The following is a 27,881-nucleotide window of genomic DNA, read 5'->3' on the forward strand; positions in this document are numbered from 1 at the left end:
TTGAATGGTATATACTTGTTTTAGGGTGAACCCCCGCTTTAAGCTCAAGTTGGTTTTCCCAGTTTTAAAACATTCTACTGGCCTTCAGGGAGCCGTCTGAAAAAAGAAGGGCATATAGCATAGATAGTACGTGGTGTGGATCTGGAACATATAGCCTCAAATGCTGTGTGTGTGCGAGACCAGTCTGGGGAAGATTTGGGGTAATTAAAGAAGTGCCGCAATTGGATTCAAGTCCAGAAGGGGAAAGAGGATGTGCGCATCTAAGCTTTCAGGGCATCGTAAGATAGGTGCCCCAATGAAAGAAGTGTTTCGCAGAATCTGCTCATGAGGTTAGATATTTTTTAGGAATTTAGGGGACAAGCCTGGGGAGAAGTCAGGATTATATGAAAGAGGGATAAGCAAGCCCGGAGATGAAGAGAGGGCAAAAGATTTACATGCCAGTCTAAAGCAGAGCAGGGATGTTCCCATCATTGGGTGATCTGCACAGTCTTGAGGAGTATGCTGCTTGGGTAAGCAGGGGATTAGGTGTAGGGGAACTGTCAAATTCACCTGCTCTAGGCGGACTCATGCTTTCACGTTTTGGTGTAGGTTCCAGCCAGCTATTCTCGGGAGATGACATGGCAAGTAATATTTGTAGACATCTGGCAAACCTATGCCTCCATTCAGTTTTTGTAGCGAAAGTATGTTGTAACTAATTCTGGTACGTTTTCGGCCCCATACAAACAAAAAAAAAATAAAAGAAGGAGTACAAGCTGAGATATGTTGCAGATGCTGCTTTGTCCTCTTGGGCTTGGAAATCTCTCTGCGGTAAGCTAGAAAAAGAATGCTTTAGGCAAAAGAATAGGGATTGTTTGCAAGACATAGAAATACGTTCCTCTTCACGATGGCTGCCCGTCCGAACCAAGAGAAAAGCCCCTTGGTGCCAGTGTTGGAAGTCACATTGGATGTCGTGGACTAAAGGCAGAAAGTTAAGTGTGTAGAGGTTAAAGGAGGATGGGAGCTGGATCCCGAGGTATGAGATGGATCGCCCTTGGCCGTGAGAAGGGAAAGCTGATTTGAAGATTTCAGCAACATCACATTCAAGGCAAACGATTTGGAGAAGTTGATTTGCAAGTTAGACAGGGTATTATAGTGTGCAAAATCGTTAAGAAGATTAGGGATTGTACGTTTATAGTTAACGGGTTACGCATATGTATGGCTCTGATATATACATAGATTGAATTTGAGGTTCTGGCTCTTTCTATGTATGTCTAGTCTTTCTATGTTTTACCAGCACCTACCTTGAGAAAGCTAGAATCTAGCGAAACGAGTCGACAAGCAAGTTTTGGGGGTATTAGATCAAATGTTCTTTATTAGACATACCATTAAGTCAATATTTCTTTCTCTGATCCAACCTTTATAACTGCATATTTATTTAGTAACTGGTAATTGTGTCCATATAGGGTGTTGATTGTATGTGTTCTATGTTTTTTAATCACGTTGTAATACATTTTATAATTTTTTCATTATGTGCACACAAAGTCCACCTATTTTTTGAGTTTCTCAACCCTTGTGCATACTTTTAAATGTAGTAATATTTGTTTTATGTGTTTCAATAGAGAGCTTTCTTTTTTGTATCTGTTACAGTATTGCTATTTCTTCTGGAAGTGAATTATTTTCTCTTTCATTTTGTTTTTCAGTTCTGGCCATTTCTATCAATTTGCCTTGTACAAAGGATTTATGAACTTCCCATAAAATTGCTGGGGAAGATACGGAGTGTTTATTGTTATCAAAGTATCCTTCTATTGTTAAAAACTTATTTTTCTCTCATTTTTAATAGAGTAGCAATTACCATTTGTATGTTGAGCTGTTCCTTTTTCGTATTGAAGTTTTCAAGTAAATTGGTATTTGGTCTGATAAATTGAACTGGCCTATATGAACCACTGCAATTCATTTGACAAAAGCTTGAGAGATAAAAAAAAAAAGTAATATATTCTAGAATATAAAATCGGTTAGTCTTTCGTATTTGGATTATTCACTCTCCAGGTATCAGTAACTTAGTTTATATAAAATCTATTTAATCTTCTTTAGAGCTCTAAAAGAAACAAGTGAGGTAGCCTGTAAAGAAAGAGTCTTGATGTGGTTTTAATACAGTTTAACCACTTAACGACAGCCCACTGTATATATACGTCCTCATTTTAAAGCTGAATATCTCGGTAACGGCAGCAGCTGCTGCCAGAACCGGGATATCCACCTTTACAGTGGGCGGCCGTGTAAACGATAACGGCGGTCTCTGCGGCTGATTCGCCACGAGATCGCCATTATCGGTGGCGGGAGAGGGCCCCCCCCCCCGCCGCTTTTCCGCGCCCTCCGCCGCTTACCGTAGCCGTCGGTAGCGGCGGAGGAGATCGGATGTTGCCGCCTGGAGAGTGAGGACTTGAGTGAGGGCAAGATGGCCCCCACCCGTCCTCATAGCTCTGCTGGGCGGAAGTGACGTCAAAACGTCAGTCCCGCCCAGCCTCTTAAAGAGACAATTTTTTTGTTGGCCTTTTTTTTAAATGACAAATTTTTCTTTTTTCTTCTTGCATTGAAGCCTAAATATGAGATGTGAGGTCTTTTTGACCCCAGATCTCATATTTAAGAGGGCCTGTCATGCTTTTTTCTATTACAAGGGATGTTTACATTCCTTGTAATAGGAATAAAAGTGATCATTTTTTTTTTATTTCAGTGTAAAAAATAATAAAATTAATAAAAATAAATAAGAAAACAAAAAAAATAATTTTTTAAAGCGCCCCGTCCCGACGAGCTCGCGCGCAGAAGCGAACGCATACGCGAGTAGCGCCGCCATATGAAAACGGTATTCAAACCACACAAGTGAGGTATCGCCGCGATCGTTAGAGCGAGAGCAATAATTATAGCCCTAGAGCTACTCTGTAGCTCAAAAAATGCAACCTATAGAATTTTTTAAACGTCGCCTATCAAGATTTTTAAGGGTAAAAGTTTGACGCCATGCCACGAGCGGGCGCAATTTTAAAGCGTGACATGTTGGGTATCATTTTACTCGGCGTAACATTATCTTTCACAATATATAAAAAAATTGGGCCAAATTTATTGTTGTCTTATTTTTTAATTAAAAAAAGTGAATTTTTTCCAAAAAAAAGTGCGCTTGTAAAACCGCTGCGCAAATACGGTGTGACAAAAAGTATTGCGATGACCGCCATTTTATTCTCTAGGGTGTTAGAAAAAAAAGATATAATTTTTGGGGGTTTTAAGTAATTTTCTAGCAAAAAAAACTGTTTTAGCCTTGTAAATCCCGAATCCGAAAAACAGGCTCGGGGCTTAAGTGGTTAAATCTCCTGCTATTAACCACTTGACAACTGGGCACTTAAACCCCCTTAATAACCAGACCAATTTTCAGCTTTCGGTGCTCTCACAATTTGAATGACAATTACGTTTCTGTAAAAAAAATTAGCAAATTAGTATTTTTTCTTCATACATTTTGCCCAAAATTTATACTGCTATATATCTTGGGTAAAAATAAGTACAAATTGGTGCATATCATTTAGTCTTTGTGAAAGTTATAGAGTCCACAAGCTATGGTGCCAATATCTGAAAATGTATCACACCTGAAGTACTGACGGCCTATCTAATTTCTTGAGACCCTAACATGCCAAAAAAGTACAAATACCCCCTAAATGACCCCTTTTTGGAAAGAAGACATTCCAAGGTATTTAGAAAAAGGCATTGTGAGTTTTTTGAAGTTGTAATTTTTTTCCACAATTCTTCGCAAAATTAAGATTTTTTTTTCTTTATTTTTTTTTCACTAAATTGTCATATTAGCAGGTTATTTCTCACACACAGCATATGCATAGCACAAATTACACCCCAAAACACATTCTGCTATTCCTCCCGAGTATGGCGATACCCCATGTGTGAGACTTTTACACAGCGTGGCCACATAGAGAGGCCCGACATGCAGGGAGCACCTTCAGGCGTTCTGGAACACCCAAGCCAGTTCTGATATTCCTCTTCTACATGTAAAATCATCATTTATTTGCAAACAAATTACATAGAACCCCAAAACATTATATATGTTTTTTTAGCAAAGACCTTAGAGAATACAATGGTGGTCGTTGCAACTTTTTATCTCGCACTGTATTTGCGCAGCTATTTTTCAAACGCGTTTTTGTGCTTAAAAAAAAAAAAACAGTATAGTTAGCCCAATGTTTTTGCATAATATGAAAGATGAAGTTACGCCGAGTAAATAGATACCCAACATGTCACAAAATTGTACACACTTGTGAAATGGCGCCAAACTTCGCTACTTAGAAATCCCCATAGGCGACGCTTAAATTAGTTTTACTGGTTACATGTTTTGAGTTACAGAGGAGGTCTAGGGCCAAAATTTTTGCTCTCACTCTAACGTTCGCAGAGATACCTCACATGTGTGGTTTGAACATCGTTTTCATATGTGGGCGGGACTTGCATATGCGTTCGCTTCTGCATGCGAGCGCACGGGGACAGGGGGCGCTTTAAAAAAAATACAATATTTTATTGTTCATTTTACTTTATTTATTTTAGTTTGACACGTTTTTCCGCAAAAAAAGGGATTTTTAATAACAGCTTACCTGTAAAATCCTTTTCTTGTAGTACATCACGGGACACAGAGCAGCATAGCCATTACATATGGGTTATATAGTGTACCTTCAGGTGATGGACACTGGCACTCTCCGACAGGAAGTTCCCTCCCTATATAACCCCCACCCATAGTGGGAGTACCTCAGTTTTGTAGCAAGCAATATGCATCCCAAAATTCCCCATAAGAGGGGTGGGAGCTCTGTGTCCCGTGATGTACTACAAGAAAAGGATTTTACAGGTAAGCTGTTATTAAAAATCCCTTTTTCTTTATCGTACATCACGGGACACAGAGCAGCATAGCCATTACATATGGGATGTCCCCAAGCAATGCTCCATGAGGGGAGGGAGACAACCAGAAAAAACCAAACAGGAGGTGCCACCGGACAAGAGGAGATTAAACTGCGGCCCGTAGTACCGCCTGCCCAAAAGCTGAATCAGCGTTCCTCCTAACGTCCATTTGATAAAATTTTGCAAATGTGTGGACAGATGACCAGGTTGCTGCCCTGCAGACCTGGGCCATAGAGACCTGGTGATACGCTGCCCAAGAGGCACTCATAGCTCTAGTGGAATGAGCCTTAACCGACAAGGGTGGACTCTTCCCCTTCAGGCCATAGGCCTGTATAATCGTCTGCCTAATCCACTTAGAAATAGTGGCCTTAGACGCTGCCTGGCCCTTCTTGGGCCCTTCCGGCAGAATGAATAAGACGTCCGTCTTACGAATCTGGGCTGTAGCTTCCAAGTAAATCTTTACAGCTCTAACTACATCCAAGGAATGTAGTAACCTCTCTTCCTTAGAAGAAGGTTTTGGAAAAAATGATGGAAGAATCACATCTTGATTAAGGTGAAAATTCGATATCACCTTAGGCAGGAAGGACGGAAGTGGCCGCAAAACGACCCTGTCCTTATGCATTAATAAATAAGGTGCCTTACATGACAAGGCTGCCAACTCCGACACTCTTCTGGCGGATGCCATGGCCACCAGAAACACTAGTTTCCTAGTCAAAAGGACCAAAGGGATCGCGGACAAGGGCTCAAAAGGCTGCCTTTGCAAGACCGATAGAACCAAATTTAGATCCCAAGGATACAGGGGAGCTTTAATCGGGGGATTCACCCGAATAACACCTTGTAAAAAGGATTTCATTAAGGAATGGGCAGCCAAAGGTCTCTGGAAGAAGACCGACAAGGCAGACACCTGCCCCTTGATTGTGCCGACCGCCAAACCTTTTTCCACTCCCAACTGTAAAAACTCCAGGATTCTCCCAATGGTATATTTGCGGGGATCCCATTTCCTGGTTTCACACCAGGTAATATAGGCCTTCCACACCCTATAGTATATTAACCTGGAAACTGGTTTTCTTGCGTTTATAAGGGTGGAAACGACCTGCCCTGAAAGGCCTCTGTTTCTGAGAATCAGGGACTCAGCCGCCAGGCCGTTAAATTTAGGGCCTGTAAGGCAGGGTGGTGGAATGGCCCTTGTGAGAGGAGGTCCGGACGTAGAGGGAGGACCCAAGGCTCCTCTACGGTCATCCTTTTTATCAAGGAGTACCAAGGTCTTCGGGGCCACGCTGGGGCCACTAGAATCGCTGGCTTGCGTTCCCTTTGAATTCTGTGAAGAAGACGGGGTAGCATCCGTATTGGAGGGAAGGCATAGATTAGCGCAAACTGATGCCAAGGGCACACCAAGGCATCCGTGCCGCAGGCCAATGGATCCCTCGTTCGGGAGACAAACTTTGCTACTTTGGCATTGAATCTGGACGCCATAACGTCCACCTCCGGGGTACCCCACTTCCGGCAAATGTCCTGGAACACTTCGGGGTGGAGGGACCACTCCCCTGGGGACATCTGTTGGCGGCTGAGAAAGTCCGCTTGCCAATTGTCCACCCCGGGGATAAAGATAGCTGAGATGCAGGGGACATGGGCTTCTGCCCATAAAAAGATCCGATCTACCTCCCTCTGGGCTGCCTGACTCCTGGTGCCACCCTGGTGGTTTATATAAGCTACGGCAGTGGCATTGTCGGATTGTACCCTTACTGGGGAGCCCTGCAGAACCTCCGTCCAGCCCAAAAGAGCCAACCGAGCTGCTCGGATCTCTAAGACATTTATGGGTAGGGCCGATTCTGCCCTTGACCATTTCCCCTGTAGGGTTAAATCGTCTAGGACTGCACCCCAGCCTGATAGGCTGGCATCCGAGGTTACTATCCTCCATGAGGGGGGACTGAACGATCTCCCTTTCAGAAGATTTTTTGTGACTAGCCACCAACACAGACTCTGCCTTACCGCATAGGGAAGGGAAATGGGAAGATCCAAGGCCTGGAGTCTTTTGTCCCAGGCCGTGAGAATCGTTCTCTGTAGCCTCCGAGAATGGATCTGGGCATAGGGTACTGCCTCGAAGGTGGCCACTAGCTTTCCCAACAGGCGCATGCAGAGGCGTATAGATGGCCTTGTGCTGCTTAGGACTAAGTGGATTAACTCCCTTATCGAGTCCACTCTGGACTGGGGCAGGAAGATCCGTTGTCGTCTTGTATCTAAAATCAGACCTAGATACTCCAACCTTCTTGTGGGCTGTAGGGCCGATTTGTCCCGGTTTAGAACCCAACCCAGGGACTCTAGGCAGTTTACTGCTAGCAACACTGCCCGATTTAAGCCGGCCGCTGAGTGGTCGACTACCAGAAGATCGTCTAAGTAGGCCATGATCAGAATGCCCTGTTCCCTTAGGATGGCTAACACGGGGGCCAGGATTTTCGTAAAAACCCGAGGGGCCGTGGCTAGTCCGAACGGAAGAGCCACGAACTGAAAATGCCGATAGTTTAGGGCAAAACGCAGATACTTGTAATGACCTGGGAATATCGGAACGTGCAGGTATGCGTCCTTTATATCGATGGAGGCCAAGAACTCCCTTCCTTGGAGGGCGGCCACCACCGAACGAATGGACTCCATTCGAAAGGACCGGACTCTTAAAAAGCGGTTTAATGACTTTAGGTCCAGTATAGGCCTGACGTCGCCGTTTGGCTTCGGGACAATGAAGAGGTTTGAGTAAAACCCTTGTCCTTGCTCCCCTGCTGGTACTTCCATAATCACTCCTTGAGATAGGAGTCGCTCTAGGGCGGACAGAAGTGATGCCTGCTTTTGAGGGTCGCCTGGAAGTCTTGACGTTTGAAAGTGAGGAGGGGGGGACTCCCGAAACTCCAGCTTGTACCCCTGAGTCACTGAGGACAGAACCCATTGGTCGGTAACTTTGGCCCCCCACAACTCCGAGAACAACCGGAGTCTTCCCCCCACTCGAGAGAGTGGGGGCGCCCCTTCACAAGGCTGCCTTAGGGGCAGCCTTAACCGGCTTACGGTTCCACGGTCTCTTGTTCCCTGCAGGTTGGCCTTGTGGCCTGTTTGCAGCTGCGCGTCCAGGAGGCCGTCGATACTGCCTAGAGAATGAGGGCCCTGGAACTGGAGAGGTTGGACGCTTAAAGGGACCCCGGAACCTTTTCTTAACCGGCAAGAGGGTGCTCTTACCACTAGAGATCTTTTGAATATATTTGTCAAGATCTTCTCCAAACAATCTCTCTCCTTGAAAGGAGAATCCTGTAAGGAGCTTTTTGCAGGGGGTTTCTGCAGACCAGTTCTTTAACCAAAGTAATCTTCTCATGTGAACCAAATACAGGGATAGGCGGGACGCCTGTTGGATTGAATCCTTGATAGCGTCTACCGCGAAACATAAAGCTCTAGGTAGGTCGGCCAAGTCCTGAGCCTGTTGAGGTCCTTTAGGGCCTGCTTGGCCTGGTCTTTTAAAGCCTGGCAGACGCCAATGGCAGCTACAGCTGGCTGGACCACTGCCCCCGCTGTGGCAAAGGATGCCTTCAGTAAGGTCTCAAGCCTTTTATCCACAGGATCTTTGAACATGTGAATATTGTCCACTGGACACGTTAAAGCTTTATTGACCCATGATATGGCTGCGTCCACAGTGGGGACAGCCCATTTTTTTGAAAACTCCTCCTCTAAAGGGTACATAACTGCGAACCTTTTAGGAGGCAAAAAAATCCTGTCTGGCTTAACCCAGTCCTGAAATATCAGGTCCTTTAACAAAGGATGGACCGGGAACACCAGGTTGGCTTGGGGCGCTTTTAGGGAGCCCAATGAGGAAACAGCGGAAGCCAGAGGCTGAGGCAAAGGCATTTTAAAGGCTGACCGCACCATATCCGTTAAGGACTGAACCCACAATTTTTCTGCGTGAGAAGCTAAAAAAGGTTCTTCTATAGTAGAATCCTCAGAACCTAAATGGTCCAGGTGATCCTCAGCCTGGTCTCCTGTATCTTCCAATTCCTCAGTGGAAAGGACATCTTCCTCAGGAGATTCAAACCTGGGAGACGGGGATCTAGCCCGCTTCTTCCCGGATAAAGAGGCCGTAATAAGAGCGGCCATCCTTTTTTCAAATCCACCCAAGGTGGAGGCTAACATCTCTTCCGTGACATAGGAAGGAGTTGGTTGAATAGGGCCCGCCATAGCACCTAGCAACCCCGATGGCTCACCCAGGGCAGCAACCTCCGGATCCTCCGGGGAGGTAGGGGCAGGTGGATTCTGGGAAATATCCTCCGAGCCCGATGGGGAACCCTTCGGCTTTTTAACACCTTTAGCATTTTTAGCGTTCCCTGCACCCTTAGGAGCCATAATAAACAAATCTGAGATACTCCGCTAATATACAACTAACTGTAATAGCTGGAGGAAAACACACATTTACATAAATGAGGAAAAAATTAGGCTAGGGTAATGTTAGACAGAAACTAAACTTCCCAAAACCTAACAAGAGAAAACAATATTGAGCCCCAAGGGCTTAATCACATCCTAATATTGCTTCCCTTAATGCTGGGCTAGGAGAGTACCTAATAATAAAAGTACTCTGACTGCTACTTAGTACACCGGCTTTCCAGAGAAAATATGAGCTTAAACAGCTCTTTAGCAAGGTGTGTACAAAAAAACGGCCACTAGGTGTCACTGTGTCAGCATAACATAGGCAAACCTATCCTGCTCAGCTCAGCATCGCTGCTCCGTGTCCCTTCACAGCCTTCAGCAGACTGACAGGCTAAATAGAGTTTTCCCCTCTGATGTGCAGAGGGGAGGGAACTCCCCGGGCGTCCCCCGCCCCCTCCACGCAGCGTCGGCGTCTATAACAGTGCGCGCGCGCTCCCGACGCCGCTCTGCAGGAAGCAGGAAGCCATGTGGGGAGAGGAGCCCAGGAGCTGCTGGAAGCACACACAGACATCAGGAAGTAAGTATTTTACCTGACATGCTCCCCTTTTACATCTCATGGAGCAAAAAACACCTTGTAGCAGCAGCAGCAGTCTATTAGCCCAGCCAGAGGAACAGTATACCTGGGTGTTTGAGCCATCCAGTCATGCAGACTTTGTGGTTTCTCTTTAGCCCATGCACAGAGGCATAAAAAGGCTTTCCCCCAGAGTCCCCCTGTGGGGAGCCCACTGACAAACCAAGTTCCGTAGGCCCCCCGCTTACCTTTCCACGCCGCAGGGTATTGCTCATGCAAGAGGCCCAATCTTCCCCCTTCACCGTGGGTATGGTCATAGACCTTCAGGGACCGGGGTCCAAGTCAGGAACACCACACACCTGGACCTATACAGCACTACTGGCAGCAGGTATTCATAGGTTAAAAAAACCCAGTCCTGGAACCCAGAGTCCAGCCCTCCAAGGAGAGGCATTATAGGCAAAACCCCATCCACGAATTGGGGCCCGGGTACCGTCCACTTTGGCTATGAAGCACCTTGGACGGATCCGGTCGGCTGGCCCTGGTCCCAAGGACAAACTGCAGGCACAACCTTCAACGTGCACCAACACCTAAGACACTGGCGAAAAAACTGAGGTACTCCCACTATGGGTGGGGGTTATATAGGGAGGGAACTTCCTGTCGGAGAGTGCCAGTGTCCATCACCTGAAGGTACACTATATAACCCATATGTAATGGCTATGCTGCTCTGTGTCCCGTGATGTACGATAAAGAAATACATTTTTTGATCACTTTTATTCCTATTACAAGGAATGTAAACATCCCTTGTAATAGGAATATGGCATGACAGGTCCTCTTTACAGTGAGACATGGGGTCAATAAGACCCCACATCTCACCTCTAGGGTGGGAAGTCTGAAATAAAAATAAAAATAAAAACAATCCTGGCTTTGATCGTAGCGGTGAGTCGGTAGAAGCACCAGAAGACGGCGGGAGGCTGGCGGACGTCCCCTCCCGCCTCCCGTAAGAACGATCAAGCGGGGGAACAGCTGCTATGATTGTTCTCATGGTGTAGGGAATCGCCGGCTGAAAAAGCTGATATCTGAATAACGCCTGTAGCTGCACTCATTCAGATATTCCCATACAAAGTCAAGGACGTCATATGACGGCCGGCTGCGGGAAGTGATTAGTGCAGGGTATTGCAGAGTATTGCCAAGTATTGCCGGGTATTGTCGGGTATTGCAGAGTATTGCCGGGTATTGCAGAGTATTGCCGGGTATTGCAGAGTATTGCCGGGTATTGCAGAGTATTGCCGAGTATTGCCGAGTATTGCCGAGTATTGCCGAGTATTGCCGGGTATTGCCGGGTATTGCCGGGTATTGCCGGGTATTGCAGAGTATTGCACAGTATGGGGCAGGGTATTGCAGTGCATTGCACAGTATGGGGCAGGGTATTGCAGTGCATTGCACAGTATGGGGCAGGGCATTGCAGTGTATGGGGCAGGGCATTGCAGTGTATGGGGCAGGGCATTGCAGTGTATGGGGCAGGGCATTGCAGTGTATGGGGCAGGGCATTGCAGTGTATGGGGCAGGGCATTGCAGTGTATGGGGCAGGGTATTGCAGTGTATGGGGCAGGGCATTGCAGTGTATGGGGCAGGGCATTGCAGTGTATGGGGCAGGGCATTGCAGTGTATGGGGCAGGGCATTGCAGTGTATGGGGCAGGGCATTGCAGTGTATGGGGCAGGGCATTGCAGTGTATGGGGCAGGGCATTGCAGTGTATGGGGCAGGGCATTGCAGTGTATGGGGCAGGGCATTGCAGTGTATGGGGCAGGGTATTGCAGTGTATGGGGCAGGGTATTGCAGTGTATGGGGCAGGGCATTGCAGTGTATGGGGCAGGGCATTGCAGTGTATGGGGCAGGGCATTGCAGTGTATGGGGCAGGGGTATTGCACAGTATGGGGCAGGGGCTTTGCACAGTATGGGGCAGGGGTATGGCACAGTATGGGGCAGGGATGGCTGAGCATGGATGGCTGGATCTGTGACTGCAATTGTCACAGATCCAGCCCACAGTGCCGCTGCCCCTGTTCTCTCTCCCCTCTCACACTGTACCGATCGGTACAGAGAGGGGAGGGAGGAACCAGCGTCATCACATGACGCCGGTTTGTTTACAAGTGATCGCTCCGTCATTGGACGGAGTGATCACTTGGTAAACGGCCGATATCAGCGGTGATTTACCGTGATCCGTGATGCGCCGGGTCCTCGCCTTAAAATTTTTTTTTTTAAATTTACTTTTTTTGCAGGTAAAAAAATGTGCATTCTTTTTTTTTTTCGTTGAAGGAGCCTGTAAAGCATTTCACCAGCAATCAGCAGATCACTGATGCCTGCAGGTCTGACAGTGTATCTGCTTGCTTGTACTTCGTAAAGGATGTAGGGACTTGTTCTCTTTAAAAATTATTTTTTTTGATCACTTTTATTCCTATTATATCCCTTGTAATAAGAATAGTGCGTAACAGGTCCTCTTTATGGAGACATTTTTATCTATAAAGACCCCCCATCTCTCCTTCAGGCTGGAAAATAAACTGTCTTGGCATTGTTTATATCCGCCGGCCCGGACGTGAAGTCATAACTTCGAGAATCATAGATCCTATACAAAAATATACACTATACAAATTTTGCTATGTGGATAGCCTGTCAGTTATCTCTCATTGACATCCTTTGATTGAAAAAAATTTAAGGAGGCAGGCAGAAAACTGTAAGACGAACAGCAACTGCATCTGCTCTTCAGGTATTATAGGTGTCAGAACACAGCCAAAGCAAGGATTCATCCAGTTGTGCTGTACAGCCTACAGGTTAAACAAAATCATTTATATTCGAACACCCAGTTCAAAGAGTAACTCCATTTTTGTTGAGAAAATAAATAATCTACTTGGAATGAATTGCAAGAATTTTAACAAACATTGTTGCAGATTCCTACCTGTTTATGCTTTGAAGAAGCAGCTGTTTGTTAGATACGAAAATAGCTGTTTTGTTGGGAAGAACTAGTTCATTAATAATCAGCTGATCTGCCCTGAGTGTTCTAATGAGAAAAGCTGCAGTGTCAGCATTCCTTTAGAAGTATTTAAGGAAGTAGCTCACCAAAAATGAATCTCTGTACACCAATGGGCTTTATTCATCAAGGATTTGGCCAGCAGTTAACACATGCCAGTAAAGGTCAATTCCTTAGTGAAAAATAATTTATAGTCAAGAAATAATACATCAGAAGGAAATGTAAACACTATAGGAAATCTACTGAGTGCTTTGTAAAGTGCAAACAAAGGCAATGGTAATGCTTTCGAGTAATATAGACATTCCCCATACGGGTATTCTGTGAATCATTGCAGGCATATTCACAGACTTTGAAGCTTGATTCAAGAGACCATTATTTTCTATTCAATGAAGTACAGATGAATTGCAGTGCTGCATTAAAAGCCCCATGAAAGCCCCATGAAAGCCCCATGAAAGACTATGCAGAAAATAAACTTCAGCTTTACAAGAAGTGGGTAGGAAAATCAATACATAGACAAGTTTACATACAGACAGACATACACAAGTTTACATACAGACATATACAAAGTATCTGAAGTTCATAGAAATCTTCATTCCCATCACTGGGAATCACAAAGCTTTACAAATGTACCAGAAAGTCCAACTAAACGTCCAGTTTAAATCAGCTAAATGAATTCCAGGTGCATCACAACAAAGTGTTTAATGACTTACAGTTTATGTTATTTGGAAAGCAGCCACAGCCTGAGGTAGAAAAGCCTGTCCCATGCCAGCATGCTGTAGAGAAGGACCAATGCATGTATGGAAACAGTGGTCTTTCCGAAGAAGTCAGACGCAACCTCCCTGCTGACCTATGTCTCCGCAATCTCCAAAGTTCATGCTCCCTGCTGATGAGCATTCGCCTATATGGCAGCTGTCACCAGTAGAGATGTCCCATTGGAAGATTTCCCTTCTAGTCCTGTACTGGGGACAGCTGGAACCTTTTGGATTTTCCAGCATTGGCATTGGTCACCAGGACAAAAAGAGTGGATGAATAAATCAGCTAAATAAATTACAGGTGCATCAAAACAAAAAGTGTTCAATGACTTACAGCAGTGGTCTCAAAGTACCGGCCCGTGGGCCATTTGCGGCCCGCGGACCAGTTATAAATGGCCCGCAGGCAGGGGGGAAGTGGGGGGAGCAAAGAGATAAACATTTTTTTTTTTTGTGAGCTGGCGCCATCTGGTGGTGAGCCGTTGGTATTACAAGTTATTACCACCAGATGTGAGCTGGCGCCATCTGGTGGTGGCCGTTGGTATTACAAGTTAAGCATTACAAGTTAAACAGAAATTCTAATGTCATTTTACACTATTTTCACTGCCATCTTCTTCCCTCTAATTAGAACCCCCAAACAGTATATATATTTTTTATCCTAACACCCTAGAGAATAAAATGGCGATCGTTGCAATACTTTCTGTTACGCCGTATTTGCGCAGCGGTCTTACAAGCGCACTTTTTTGGGAAAAAAATACACTTTTTTTAATTAAAAAATAAGACAACAGTAAAGTTATCCCCATTTTTTTTAATATTATGAAAGATGATGTTACGCCGAGTATATAGTAATTCATACCCAACATGTCACGCTTCAAAATTGCGTCCGCTCGTGGAATGCCGACAAACTTTTTTACCCTTTAAAATCTTCATAGGCGATGTTTAAAAAAATCTACAGGTTGCATGTTTTGAGTTACAGAGGAGGTCTAGTGCTAGAATTATTGCTCTCGCTCTACCAATCGCAGAGATACCTCACATGTGTGGTTTGAACACCGTTTACATATGCAGGCGCTGCTCGCGTATGTGTTCGCTTCTGCGCGCAAGCTCGTCGGGACGGGGTGCGTTTTCTGGCTCCTAACTTTTTAGCTGGCTCCTAGATTCCAAGCAAATTTGTCAAACCCTGACTTACACCAGTGCTGGTGGTAATAATGCGCTCGCTGACACCAGTGCTGGGGGTTAATAATGTGTTCGCTGACACCAGTACTGTTGTTTTTGAAGTTTGAAAGTTTGCATGCGGCCCCCCATGGCATATGAAAACTTGTCTTGTGGCCCTCAGGTAATTTGAGTTTGAGACCCCTGACTTACAGTTTGTGTTCTTTAGGAAGCAGCCACAGCCTGAGGTAGAAAAGCCTGTTCCATGTCAGAGAAGGACCAATGCTTGTATGGAAGCAGTGGTCCCTCTGAAGAGATCAGATGCAACCTCCCTGATGACATATATCTCTGCAATACCTGCTGAGGAGCATTCACCTCTTTGACCGCTGTCACCACAACAGATGTCCCATTAGAAGATTTCTCTTCTAGTCCTGTACTGAGGACAGCTGGAACATTTTGGATTTTACAGCATTGGTCCCCAGGACAAAAAGAGTGGCTAAATCACCTTAATGGGGAGAAAGAGAGAAATAAAAACCTTACAGGGTTTTTAACCCTTCCCCACTCTGCAGTATATGGGAATGTTGGCATTGATCAGGGGGGACCAGATGCACAGATGGGGGGGGGGGCTGCTGGAGCTTGATCGCATTGACCTAAACAATGCCCACCCCAGCCTGGTGCCTACATAGGAGTACATGGAATAGAGATACCCAGACAGTATACTATCAGTCATTTAGGGGTGATCCCGAGGTAACAATGGCAATCCTAGGGTACCATTTGATATCTCCAAACCCCTAGATCAGGGCTCAAAATTTCAAGTCCTGAGCCACTAGCCAGACCGTAAGAGTTAATCGCCACCATTTGACCCACCGAACCTCTCCCCTGCCCCACCACTAAGTCCGCCCCTAAACACGCCCTTGTAAATTATTTAATTAAATTACACTGTTAAATGTTTTCAGCAGAATTAAGTTCCAAAAATAAATAACAACAACTTTAACAATATTAACATAAAGCATATCAGTAACCATCAAATGCAGCCTCACTGTGCCCATCAAATGCAGCAGCAATTTGCCCATCAAATGCAGCTTTACAGTGCCCATGAATGCAGCCTCACTGTGCCCATCAATGCAGCCTCACTGTGCCCATCAATGCAGCCTCACTGTGCCCATCAATGCAGCCTCACTGTGCCCATCAATGCAGCCTCACTGTGCCCATCAATGCAGCCCCACTGTGCCCATCAATGCAGCCTCACTGTGTCCATCAATGCAGCCTCACTGTGTCCATCAATGCAGCCTCACTGTGTCCATCAATGCAGCCTCACTGTGTCCATCAATGCAGCCTCACTGTGTCCATCAATGCAGCCTCACTGTGTCCATCAATGCAGCCTCACTGTGTCCATCAATACAGCCTCACTGTGTCCATCAATGCAGCCTCACTGTGTCCATCAATGCAGCCTCACTGCCCATAAAATGCAGCTTTAGAGTGATAACGGTGATCTTGCGGCGAATCCACCACGGAGACCACCGTTACCGTTTACAGGACCGGCCATGGAAAAGATGAATACCTTGGTTGTGGCAGCAGCTGCTGCCGTTACCGAGATATTCATCTTTAAAATGATGACGTATATGTACGTGAGGCGGTCCTTAAGTGGTTAATAAAGATTTTGGACGCTATTCAAGGACCCATGGTGTGCTGACGATAATGTGCATTTGACCTGCGATGTCTCCAGTTCCAGCTGGTTCTTGCTTCAGCACTTGCTGTTCCTAAGCCTTATTCAGGAGTGTGCAATGGGAATATCGTCACTGCTTTGGTTGACCAGACGCACAGATGGAGGGAGCCTGCTGGAGTGAGGAATGAGGTATTACACCTTATTCCTCTACCCCTAGACTTAACAAGCAGTAAACCTTTGCAATGCACATGTTTTACTCGAAAAAGGCATTATATAATGAAAGTACATTTTTCACTGCAAAGGTTACTATTTTTCTCCTTTTGATTTTACTAAACAGTGGGTAGCAAGGACAATAGAGTGTTAGGTTAGGGGTTTGTGGCATTATCACTTACAGCAGCTTACTGTGCATTAAATCCTATTAGTCATGTAATAACAGTAAACTATTTAATGGCCACTTGTGTGGCTGGAGTATAAAGACCCTGCCATTACTTCCTACAAGCGTCCTCTGCGATTTGAGGCAAATTATATTGAAATGAATGGCAGAACAATGAAGACTGACAATGGATAAGACCTTGCTTTTCCCTGTTCATATGAGAAGCCATTACTCCACGCTTACCTCATTATCTCTGGTCAGCCGCAGAATCTCATCAAAAGTCACAAAAGTGTCGTTCCCTCGTATCGCGTCTTTCTCCATGTAGCCCAGGTGGATGTCAGTGGCCACCAGGATCTTAAATGTGTCTTCGTCATCTCTATAGACAAAGAAGATGGGTGAAATTTTAATTCACAGTGGCACTGACCTAAGATTCAGGTCTATTATTTGATAATACAAAGGACTGCACCTTCCTTATATAATAGGCCCCTTTCACACGGACGAATAGAATAGAGCTTTTAGCTGCGGATTTTCTAGTTTTCTACCGCAGCTAAAATCACACAATGCTTTCCTATGGCCCCATTCACACACATCGTTTAGCTGTGATTTTGTTACATGCGGTTTGGTGCGAATAGAAAAAATAGAATTGAATGCGCCCAGGTGCGATTTAGCGCAGCTATATGCACAAAACCGCAGGTAATCGCCGTCTTTTGTGTCAACTGCGGATAGCAGCGTGAGAAAAAAAAAAAAACAGGAAGCACATCATTATCAAAAAAATTAAAAAAGAGTTGCTATGGGAATGACTAAATGCGGGCGCATGTAATCGCACTAATCGCAATGTACAAATGCAGCTAATCGCAGTGCCTGGAGCCTTGAATTTCACAGAACATTTACATGCTTTTAACTGCGGCAAAACAGCCGTCCGTGTGAAAGGCGCCATAAACATGAATGCTGCGTTAGCAAAAGAGCATTTTACACATTATACAGAACATTCATAAGAAGAATTATTATTATCAAATTATAACTATGGATATTGCTGACTTTTTCAACATTTTTGAACAGGCACACATTAGGTCTTTGATTTAAATAGTGCACACACATAAAAATGATATACGTGCACAAATTATACATGACATTGGCATCAAGAGTTTATTTTTACTATCTAAGTTAACAAAACTGATATTTTTAATTTACTTGTAAATTCTATATCCTAGGGGTACAGAACAGGATGAAGACTGGATAATTATAGACCCTAAGGTATTTCTGTTCAAACACCCTTGGGGGTACCCCTGCCCTCAGGTGGTTCGACAATGGCAAAGCTTTTGATCACACGCCTATAACCTTATCCCACTCTCTAAAACCTCAGGCCGCGTACACACGACCGGTTCATCCGATGAGAATGGTCCAACGGACCGTTTTCATCGGTTCACCGCTGAAGTGGCCTGATGGTCTGATGTGTGTACACATCATCAGTTCAAAATCCGATCAGGTCAGAACGCGGTGACGTAAAACACAAGACGTGCTGAAAAAAACGAAGTTCAATGCTTCGAAGCATGCGTCGACTTGATTCTTAGCATGCGCAGGTTTTGAACCGATGCTTTTGTGTACTAACCAGCGGTTTGGACCGATCGGTCAGCGGTCCATTGGTTCGATTTTAAAGCAAGTTTTAAAATTTTGGTCCGAAGGACAAAAGACCGATGGGCCGTACACACAGTCGATTTGGACCGATGAAACTGAACTTCCGTCCATTCTCATCGGTTTTGACCGACCGTGTATACGCGGCCTCAGAGTAACAGAGGAGAGGGTGTCACGAGTCCTAACCTGTACTCCAAAATGCAGAAGTTTACAGATAAGTCACCAAGAAGCCACCAAGAAGAAGATAGCCGCCAAGAAGGCAAATCTGCAGGGTAGTTCCCTAATGGATCCAAAAGGTGATTTCTGCAGGGAAGAGGAAACCAAATTGAGCTCCCAAGTAAGCATATGGAGCTGTAATGGGGGTCTGATCCAAAAGACACCTTGAATAAAGGTTTTTACAAGTGAAAGTGAAGCTAGAGGTTTCTGGAATAGTATGAACAAGAAAGAAACCTGTCTCTTAAAGTGGATGTAAACCCCATTCATGAAATTTGATCCAAGCACATATCTGTAGTGTTTACTTATCTCTCTCCAAGGCTCTAAGTGCTGTTTCTCACAGGTGCTCTGTTCCTCTATTATCAGCATAGTCACTTCTGAAAAGTTCTCCAACACATGAGATAACATCAGCTGAAAATTTGTGTCGGGGAGGGTGCTTAGAGGGAGATGAGCAGGGAGCTTTTCTATTCATAATACAGCTGTGTATGTTCCTTTGTTCCTCTGCCTATGTGGAGGGGAGGAGGTGCCTTTCCTCCAATCAGCTTTTTACACAGTGTAAGTGCAGACTTCCCATCCACTGCTGAAAGAGGAAGAAAGATTTCTAACATGATCTACACTTCTCAAAGCGTGTAGAAAGGGGAAGACAGCAGATATACAGTGGAACTTTGGATTACAAGCATAATCCGTCCAGGAGAATGCTTGTTATTCAAAGCACTTGCATATCAAAGCAAGTTTCCCCATAGAAGTCAATTGAAACAAATATAAATAGTTCCACATTGACTTATATGACATGCAATACCGCATGTGGCCAGAGGTGGGGGGCGTCAGAGAGACTCGGAAATACTCAGAGACCTTTTGGCTGCACTCGGAACCACTCAGGAATGGAGTATTTCCAAGTATTTCCGAACAGCTCAGAGTGTCACCCGCACCTCTGGCCAAATGCGGTACTGCACACCTCAGAGGCTTGAATCCTGCTTGTTTTGCGAGACAACAATTGCAAACCGAGTCAGGATTAAAAAAAAAAAAAATTGCTCGTATTGCGAAATGCTCGTTAACCACGTTACTCACAATCTGGGGTTCCACTGTACATTAAAACGTATGTAGAATGATTTGTTTCATCTCTGTGTATCATCTGAGGCTATTCACTTCACTGAGAATATCTAAAGGATTTACAACCACTTTAACCACCTGAGGCCCGCGCTATAGCCGAATGGCGGCTACAGCGCGGACCTGAAAATCCAACAGGACGTCAATTGATGTCCGCCCCTTTCCTCGTTCCCCGCGCGCGCTCCCGAGCGCGCAGCGGGGAAACTCTGTACTGACTCTGTACTGACTCTGTACTGACCGTGTCCCTTGGACACAGCCAATCACAGATCGCCGTGAACGGCCAATCGGAGTGGCCGTTTGGTAGGCGATCTGTGCGGCCAATGAGAGATGATCTCATATGTAAACATATGAGATCATCTCTCATCGCTCACACAGAGACACTGACAGCGTCCTGTCAGGGAGAGAGGAGACTGATCTGTGTCCTTTGTACATAGAGACACAGATCGGTCACCTCCCCCAGTCACCCCCCTCCCCCCACAGTTAGAACACTATGCAGGGTACACATTTAACCCCTTTCTCACCCCCTAGTGTTAACCCCATCAATGCCAGTCACATTTATACAGTAATTAGTGCATATTTATAGCACTGATCGCAGTATAAATGTGAATGATGCCAAAAATGTGTCAAACGTGTCCGATGTGTCCGCCATAACGTCGCAGTCCCAATAAAAATAGCAGATCGCCGCCATTACTAGTAAAAAAAAAAAGAATAAAAAATAATAATTCTGTCCCCTATTTTGTAGGCGCTATAACTTTTGCGCAAACCAGTCGCTTATTGCGATTTTTTTTTTTTTACCAAAAATATGTAGAATACGTATCGGCCTAGACTGAAAAAAAAAAGTTTTTTTTTTTTTTAAAAATGGGATATTTATTATAGCAACAAGTAACTTGTTTCAAAAATTGTCGTCCTTTTTTGTTTATAGCGCAAAAAATAAAAACCGCAGAGGTGATCAAATACCACCAAAAGAAAGCTCTACTTGTGGGGAAAAAAGGACGTCAATTTTGTTTGGGAGCCATGTCGCACGACCGCGCAATTGTCAGTTAAAGCGACGCAGTGCCGGAAGCTGAAATTTCACCTGGGCAGGAGGGGGGTATATGTGCCCAGTAAGCAAGTGGTTAAGAGGTACATGTTGGTCAAGTTCCGACTACAGGAAGGCAAACATTTAAGTTACCAAGCAACTCTGTGTTTAAAATGATTGTGTGCACACTATGTGAAAAAGGATTTCCAGGTAGTGTAGTAGATGTTTCTCTAAGTGGCCTTTGAGTAAAGTGGCAATGAATAAAGTATCAATGACAGAGTCAGCTATACTTCCGTCTTTCAAAAGTCATGCTGAGTAGCAAGATAGAGCAGGGGCCATGAGACAGCCAACCTAGCCTGTTTGGAGGATGCCAGAGGTTGTCCCCTAGACATTTGAGCATCTCTGTGTACCAGGTTCTTCTGGGTCAGTTTGGTGTAAAGAGAATCACTGATTATTTTTTTTCCTCAATTTTGCAGGGCAGTCAAAGAAGAATCTGCACTGAAGGGAAGGCATATACCGACCTAACTTGAGTTTGGGGAAATACCAGAGCATTCAATGCCAGTGGTAGAGGGCATTTGGTCCTGGCCACAAACATGAGTAACTTGTTGAACCTGAAAGCCAGAATGTCTACATCTGGAGTCCCCCAATTCTGACACAAGAAGATTAAGATGTTAAGATAAAGCAGGGGTGCCCAATCAGTGGCCCGCGGAGCCCTCTGATGTGGCCCGCGACCTCCTGCTCTGGGATGGAATAGAATAGGATACTGTTATTAAAGGCAATTTTATTACTAAAATCACAGTGTATATATGGGCATATGTCTTCTGCAGTGGTTACTGGGCTGCTTTTAAACTTATCTGCAGGTGCAGAGCAATGCACCTGCAGATTACCTGCACATAGTCATAGACTTCTGTTATTACCTGCAAGTTTGGTGAGCTTTCTGAAAGTTCACCAAACCTGCAGAATATATTAAAAGTCTATTGCAAAGTGCAAGAAAGCCAAAAGGTACACTACTGTCAGGAAAGGTTCCACTCGCTGGTGATACCATCTGATATCTGGCGTGCAGTACTGATGTCCACCAGCAGGTGTCTCCTGGCAGTTTGGAACTGTCAGGAGAGCCTTTCCCTGCTGGTGTTATGTGATCTTTGGGCCGCAGTACTGGCGTTCACCAGCGGGTGGATCCTGACAAGATGGAGCAGATATCTCCTGCTGCAATTAGGTATCACCTGAACCTGATACCAGGTAATGGTATAAAGACCCTGCAAGCTCATCACACCTTGCCTTGGCTTTGTCTTGTGCCCTGATTTGAACCTGTTATCTGAACCTGACTCTGAACCTGACTCTGAACCTGATCCCTAACTCATTTTCACCTGTTCCTGTCAGTCCTGTATCCCTGGATCCCTGCCCTGCTATCCGATTTCTTCCAGCCTCTCCCTGTCCATTGCTCCTTGTCCCCCATTTGCTGACCTCCCGTTATGACCCTGGCTTTTGCTATATTTATTTGTCTGATTATTATTTTTGGGTCTTGTCTTATATTGGTTGTTGTGCACTGTGTATTATTGGAGGTGGTTGTGTTTCATATTATTCACATTTTCATTAATAAATTATTTACTTTCTTCACCTATATACGTTTGGTTCACTTGTGCAGTTCACACAGTTCTGATCACATCTGATTCATGACAACTACGTTGCACCCACGGTGCAGGAAAAAACGCAAAACAGTGTGAAAGCAGCCTTGGACCCCTTTCACACGGTCAGTCCGACCCAATTCAATCCTCCATGCACCTCAAAGGAGTGGCAGACGTAAATTGACTTGTGTCCTACCTCCAATTCGATCCGAAAAAAAAAAAAAAAAAAAAGTATAGTGGGCCGTGTCTGTGTCTATTCTACATATGCAGAGCGGACACAAACATCCCGTCCATCCGCTCTGCTTATTTTGGCCCGCGACTGGTTATCAAGTCACTTAAGTGGCCCTCGCTCTTCAAAAAGGTTGGGCACCCCTGAGATAAAGGGTACATTCCCCTTTGTTCAGGCAGTGATGACTTTGGAACTCCACCATCCAATTATCCACTCCCAGGACGTGAACAGCAGAGACTGCTGGACAGTATATCTCCGCCAAAGGAGATAAGACTTACTTCCTTCAAGGCTGCCTGACTCCTGGTAACCCCTCTCATGATTGATATAGGCTACGAAAAATAACTGTTTGTACCCTGAATGGCTGTTCTTGAAGAAGAGGGGTCCAGAGATGCAGATTATTGCTCTGAGCTCCAAGATGCTGATGGGGAGCTTTCCCTGAATTGTGAGAAATTGAAATACTCCTCCCCAGCCGGTAAGGCCGGCATCGGTTGTTGCCACTTACCAAACATGTGGGAGAAACAACTTTCCCATTTCAATAGCTGGATTGGAAATCCAGCAAGCTACGAAGTGTTTTGCTTGATTAGAGAGAAGCATAGGAAAGTTTAGAGACAGAACAGAATGTTGTCTTTGAAAGGCCTTGAGTGGAACTGAGCAAAGGCAACAGCTTGAAATTAGGCAACCATGAGGCCCAGGACTCTCCCCGAGAATCCAACTAAGGGATGTGTTTTGGATCTTAAAGTAGAGAAGCTTCATAAAGGATATAAGATTCAGTACTTAAAGCAGAACTCCAGGCAAAAACGTTTTTTCATAGTTTTAATGCTGCTTTCCTACCTTTGTAGAATATGTAGTCCATCTTCTGATTGCCTCTGTAGTTTTTGAGAAACAGCCTGTACATTTTTTAAATAATGGGGTCAATTTCCTGTGGTTTCCTGTTTGCAAGACCACAGGTTGCTATGCCTTGCATTCAATGAGTCTTGTCAAGTCCCTCCTGTAGTTTAGTTCAGCCGTCACTTCCTGCTCGCTGCAGTGGGGGGACCAGCAAGTCTGAGATACCCAGTCTGAACCTCCGACAGAGACAGTACTTCCTTCCTCCCATCACAAGCCCAGTTGGAGCTGACAAGTTCCCTCAAACCATGTAACCCCATACATGCCGGGCAATCACACAGGTAGGCAGGGAGGTACAGATCTCGCTAGTGACATTAAAGAGGAGTTCCACCTAAAAATGGAACTTCCTCTTAACCCACTCCTCGCCCCCTTACATGCCACATTTGGCATGCAATTTTTTTGGGGGGGGAGTGGGGGCTTCAGGAGAAGGGGACTTCCTGTCCCACTTCCTCCTTCCGCCGAGGGGCTGGAAAGGCGATTAGCTTAATCGCCTTTTCACAGCCCCTCCCTGTAGGCGAGCGCCTGTCCAATCGGACGGCGCCGTGCCGCTCGCGCATGCGCACTGCCGCTCGCGCATGCGCAGTGGGTGCCTGACCATGAAGCCGAAAGCTGTCACTGCTGGGTGCCCACACTGAGAATGAAGACGCCGGCCGGCGAGGAGCGGAGCCCCGGCCGGCGCGTCACTGGAGCCGTGGAGCAGGTAAGTGTCAGTTTATTAAAAGCCAGCAGCTACACTTTTTGTAGCTGCTGACTTTTAATAAATTTAAAAAAAAGGTGGAAAACCCCTTTAAGAAGGCACTATGACAGTCAAGACATCAGCGATCTGAATTAACTATGCCAAATCACCAGAGGCACGCAGGGGAGAGATAAAGAGTTTTAGAGTCACTCTGTATAAGCAGAGGATCATGGGGGAAAGAACTGGGCGCCTGTACCGTGTTTCCCCGAAAATAAGCCCGGGTCTTATATTAATTATGCCAACAAAAGACACAGTAGGGCTTATTTTCGGGGTAGGTCTTACCATGTAATGTGCTGTCTTCTCTCCCCCTCTCCCTCCCTGCCTGTCAGGAATCCCCAGTGCGAACTGAGTTAAAATGCTTGTAAAATCCTACAATCCACTCTATTACAGTATTATATAATGTACAATGTGCATGTTCCTGTAATATAATTGTGCCAAATACCTTTGTTATAGCGCCATTCTGCGCTTCTGTGACCCGCCGGAGCTCTCTTCCCCACAATTATATTACAGAAACACAAACATTGTACATTATATACTACTGTAATAGAGTGGATTTTACAAGCATTTTTAACTAGGGCTTATTTTCGGGGTAGGTCTTATATTGCAGCCCTCCTGGGAAATAATGCTAGGTCTTATTTTCAGGGTAGGTCTTATTTTTGGGGAAACAGGGTACAGACTTAACCCCATTGCTGTTAGGGAGTGAGTGCCATTCACTTGGCATGATTTTCACATTCAACATGTACAGGCCTTATGTTCCCTCCCACTTTCACTGCAATTCCCAAAGCATGATGGGAAGTGTAGTTTCATTATAGTGTAGAGAGGGAGGAGACGATGTGATACAATCCCTGGTGTAACAGCTCCTCCTTGGCAGAATAGATGTAGCAGTTTTTTGAATTACACAGATGATTTCCTGAAAACTCAATTACATTTTTCTCTTCAATGGAAATGAATTTCACAAATGTATTAACGTTTTAGTGTTTTGTGTAGGGGGGTGTACAAATGGGGGAGATTTTTGACGATCCCGAGTTCTGCTTTAAGGAAACCAGCAAAAATAGGTCTCACGTAGTGGAATACAGGAGTATGCCCAATGTCCAAACACTTGAAGGTAGAAGTCTATATATATATCCCAGAGTCACAGCCTGTGTCCTGTACTGTACTGTACAATTAAAAAGTACACCTCTACATTTACCATTCATTTCAAATCTATTAAATCAGTATCAGATAACATGGCAGTGATTGTAATAAGCAGGTGGAACAACAAAGAAAAATAATTCAATTACCAAATCTAAGGATGGTTAACCACTTCCATACCAGGCACTTACGCAGCTTCCCGCCCAAGCCAATTTTCAGCTTTCAGCACTGTCGCTCTTTGAATGGCAATTGCGCGGTCGTGCTACACTGTACCCAAACAAAATTGGCGTCCTTTTTTCCCCACAAATAGAGCTTTCTTTTGGTGGTATTTGATCACCTCTGCGATTATTTTTTTTGCGCAACAACTAAAAAAAGGCTGAAAATTTGGAAAAAAAATTACGTTTTTATTTTTTTCTGTTAATTTTTTTGTAAATAAGTTTTCTCTTTCAATTACGGGCACTGATATGGCGGCACTAATGGGCACCGATGAAATGGCACTGATGGACATCGATGAGGTAGTACTGATGGGCACAGATGAGGTGGCACTGATTGGCGGCGCTGGTATGCGACACTGATGGGCACTCATAGGCGGCACTGATGGGCACACATAGGTGGCACTGATGGGCACACATAGGAGGCACTGGGCACTCATAGACGGCACAGATGGGTGGCACTGATGGATACTTATGGGTGGCACAGATGGGCACTGATAGGTGGGCACTGGGCATGGATGGGCACTGTGGGGTGGCACTGATGGACACTGTGGGGTGGCACTGATGGACACTGTGGGGCAGCACTGATTTTGCCAGGTTGCCAGTCAGTGCCCATTTTTGGGCACTGATTGGCATCTTTTTTTCTTTTTTTGAATGCTTTTTTTTTTTTTTTTTAAACGTCTTTTTTTTTGCAGGCTTTTTCTTTCTTTTTTTGCCCACCCTGGTGGTCCAGGGTGGGCATCCCTGGTGGTCCAGTGTGGCGATCTGAGGGGGGGCTGCACTGATAAACAATCAGCGCGAACCCCCCCCCCTGTCAGGAGAGCCGCAGATCGGCTCTCCTCTACTCGCGTCTGTCAGACGCGAGTGAGGAAGAGCCATCAACGGCTCTTCCTGTTTACATCGTGATCAGCCGTCATTGGACACGGCTGATCACGTGGTAAAGAGTCTCCGCCGGAGGCTCTTTACCGAGATCGGAGATGCAGGGTGTCAGACTGACACCCCGCATCACCGATCGCCGCGATGCGCGCCCGCACGGGCGCGCGCGGCATGAAATCCTGCAGGACGCTGTCAGGATTTCATAACCACTTCCCGGACGTAAATCGGCTATAGGCCGGACGGGAAGTGGTTAAAGGGGTTGTAAAGGAGAAAAAAAATTCCCTAAATAGCTTCCTTTACCTTAGTGCAGTCCTCCTTCACTTACCTCATCCTTCCATTTTGCTTTTAAATGTCCTTATTTCTTCTGAGAAATCCTCATTTCCTGTTCTTCTGTCTGTAACTCCACACAGTAATGCGAGGCTTTCTCCCTGGTGTGGAGAAAGCCTCTTGAGGGGGGAGGGGGCAAGCAGGAGTGTCAGGACGCCCACTAACACACAGCTCCTTTCTCTATCTGCGAAGTAGAGTGTCCTGACTTGCCTGCTCGCCCCCTAAAGAGGCTTTCTCCACACCAGGGAGAAAGCCTCGCATTACTGTGTGGAGTTACAGACAGAAGAACAGGAAGTGAGGATTTCTCAAAAGAAATAAGGACATTTAAAAGCAAAATGGAAGGATGAGGTAAGTGAAGGAGGACTCAACTAAGGTAAAGGAAGCTATTTTGGGAAAAAAACTATTTCCTTTACAACCCCTTTAAGCTTTATTATATTACATTTTTCTGAAATCTAGATAAAATTTCATTTTAGGTAGCAATAACAATTTACTTACAGAGACCCCCCGGATGAACTCATTTCTACTCTTTAAGTGACTGCAAAGAACCAGTTGGAATAAATTCTCTCCTACAAAAATAAGAAAAGAAAAAAATATTAAATAAAAGTAAGCATGTAGCAGTGTGTAATTCTTCCTTTTAATATCACATACATTAGTCATTTATGATACATGCGAATGTAGAAATGTGTGCAGCACGAAAAAACAGGCACCAAGTTACCATTTTATAGGGCAGGTCTAAATATTAAACTGAAAACAACATTTGAGCCTGATGTATGTGTGTCCTTGGAACAAGCATGAGAAAGATTTTTAGACAGAATTGAGAATTAGAACCTCTGTCACGTTTCGCATTCTGTCTGTGTCACCATTAGCGAGTTCTCCCTTTAATTTTAGTCCTGAAGACACAGCATGAAGTTGGGGAAATTTCCCTAGAACAGGCATTTCAAGATTTCCCCTCTCCCTCAGTGCTAGCAAAAACGACGCAAGTCTAATGCCCTGTACACATGATCGGTTCATCTGATGAAAACAGACCGATGGACATTTTTTATCGGACGAGCTGATCATGTGT

The 27,881-nt window shown here is 45.1% G+C and overlaps 1 protein-coding gene across 1 annotated transcript in view; it reads right to left on the bottom strand.

Moving 5' to 3' along the window:
• Nucleotides 1–27,881, bottom strand: part of MRE11 (MRE11 homolog, double strand break repair nuclease) — a 461,003-nt gene that overhangs the window by 413,667 nt on the left and 19,455 nt on the right. Inside the window, exons 2-3 of the mRNA XM_040340161.1 lie at nucleotides 27,314–27,384; nucleotides 17,071–17,203 (exon numbers count right to left, since the gene is read on the bottom strand). Of these exons, the coding sequence (XP_040196095.1) occupies nucleotides 17,071–17,203; nucleotides 27,314–27,336 (156 nt within the window). The 5' untranslated portion in view covers nucleotides 27,337–27,384. The remainder of the gene's footprint in view (nucleotides 1–17,070; nucleotides 17,204–27,313; nucleotides 27,385–27,881) is intronic.

This window comes from Rana temporaria, chromosome 2 (genome assembly GCF_905171775.1).
Source record: "Rana temporaria chromosome 2, aRanTem1.1, whole genome shotgun sequence".
In the NCBI taxonomy this organism is placed as follows: domain Eukaryota; kingdom Metazoa; phylum Chordata; class Amphibia; order Anura; family Ranidae; genus Rana; species Rana temporaria.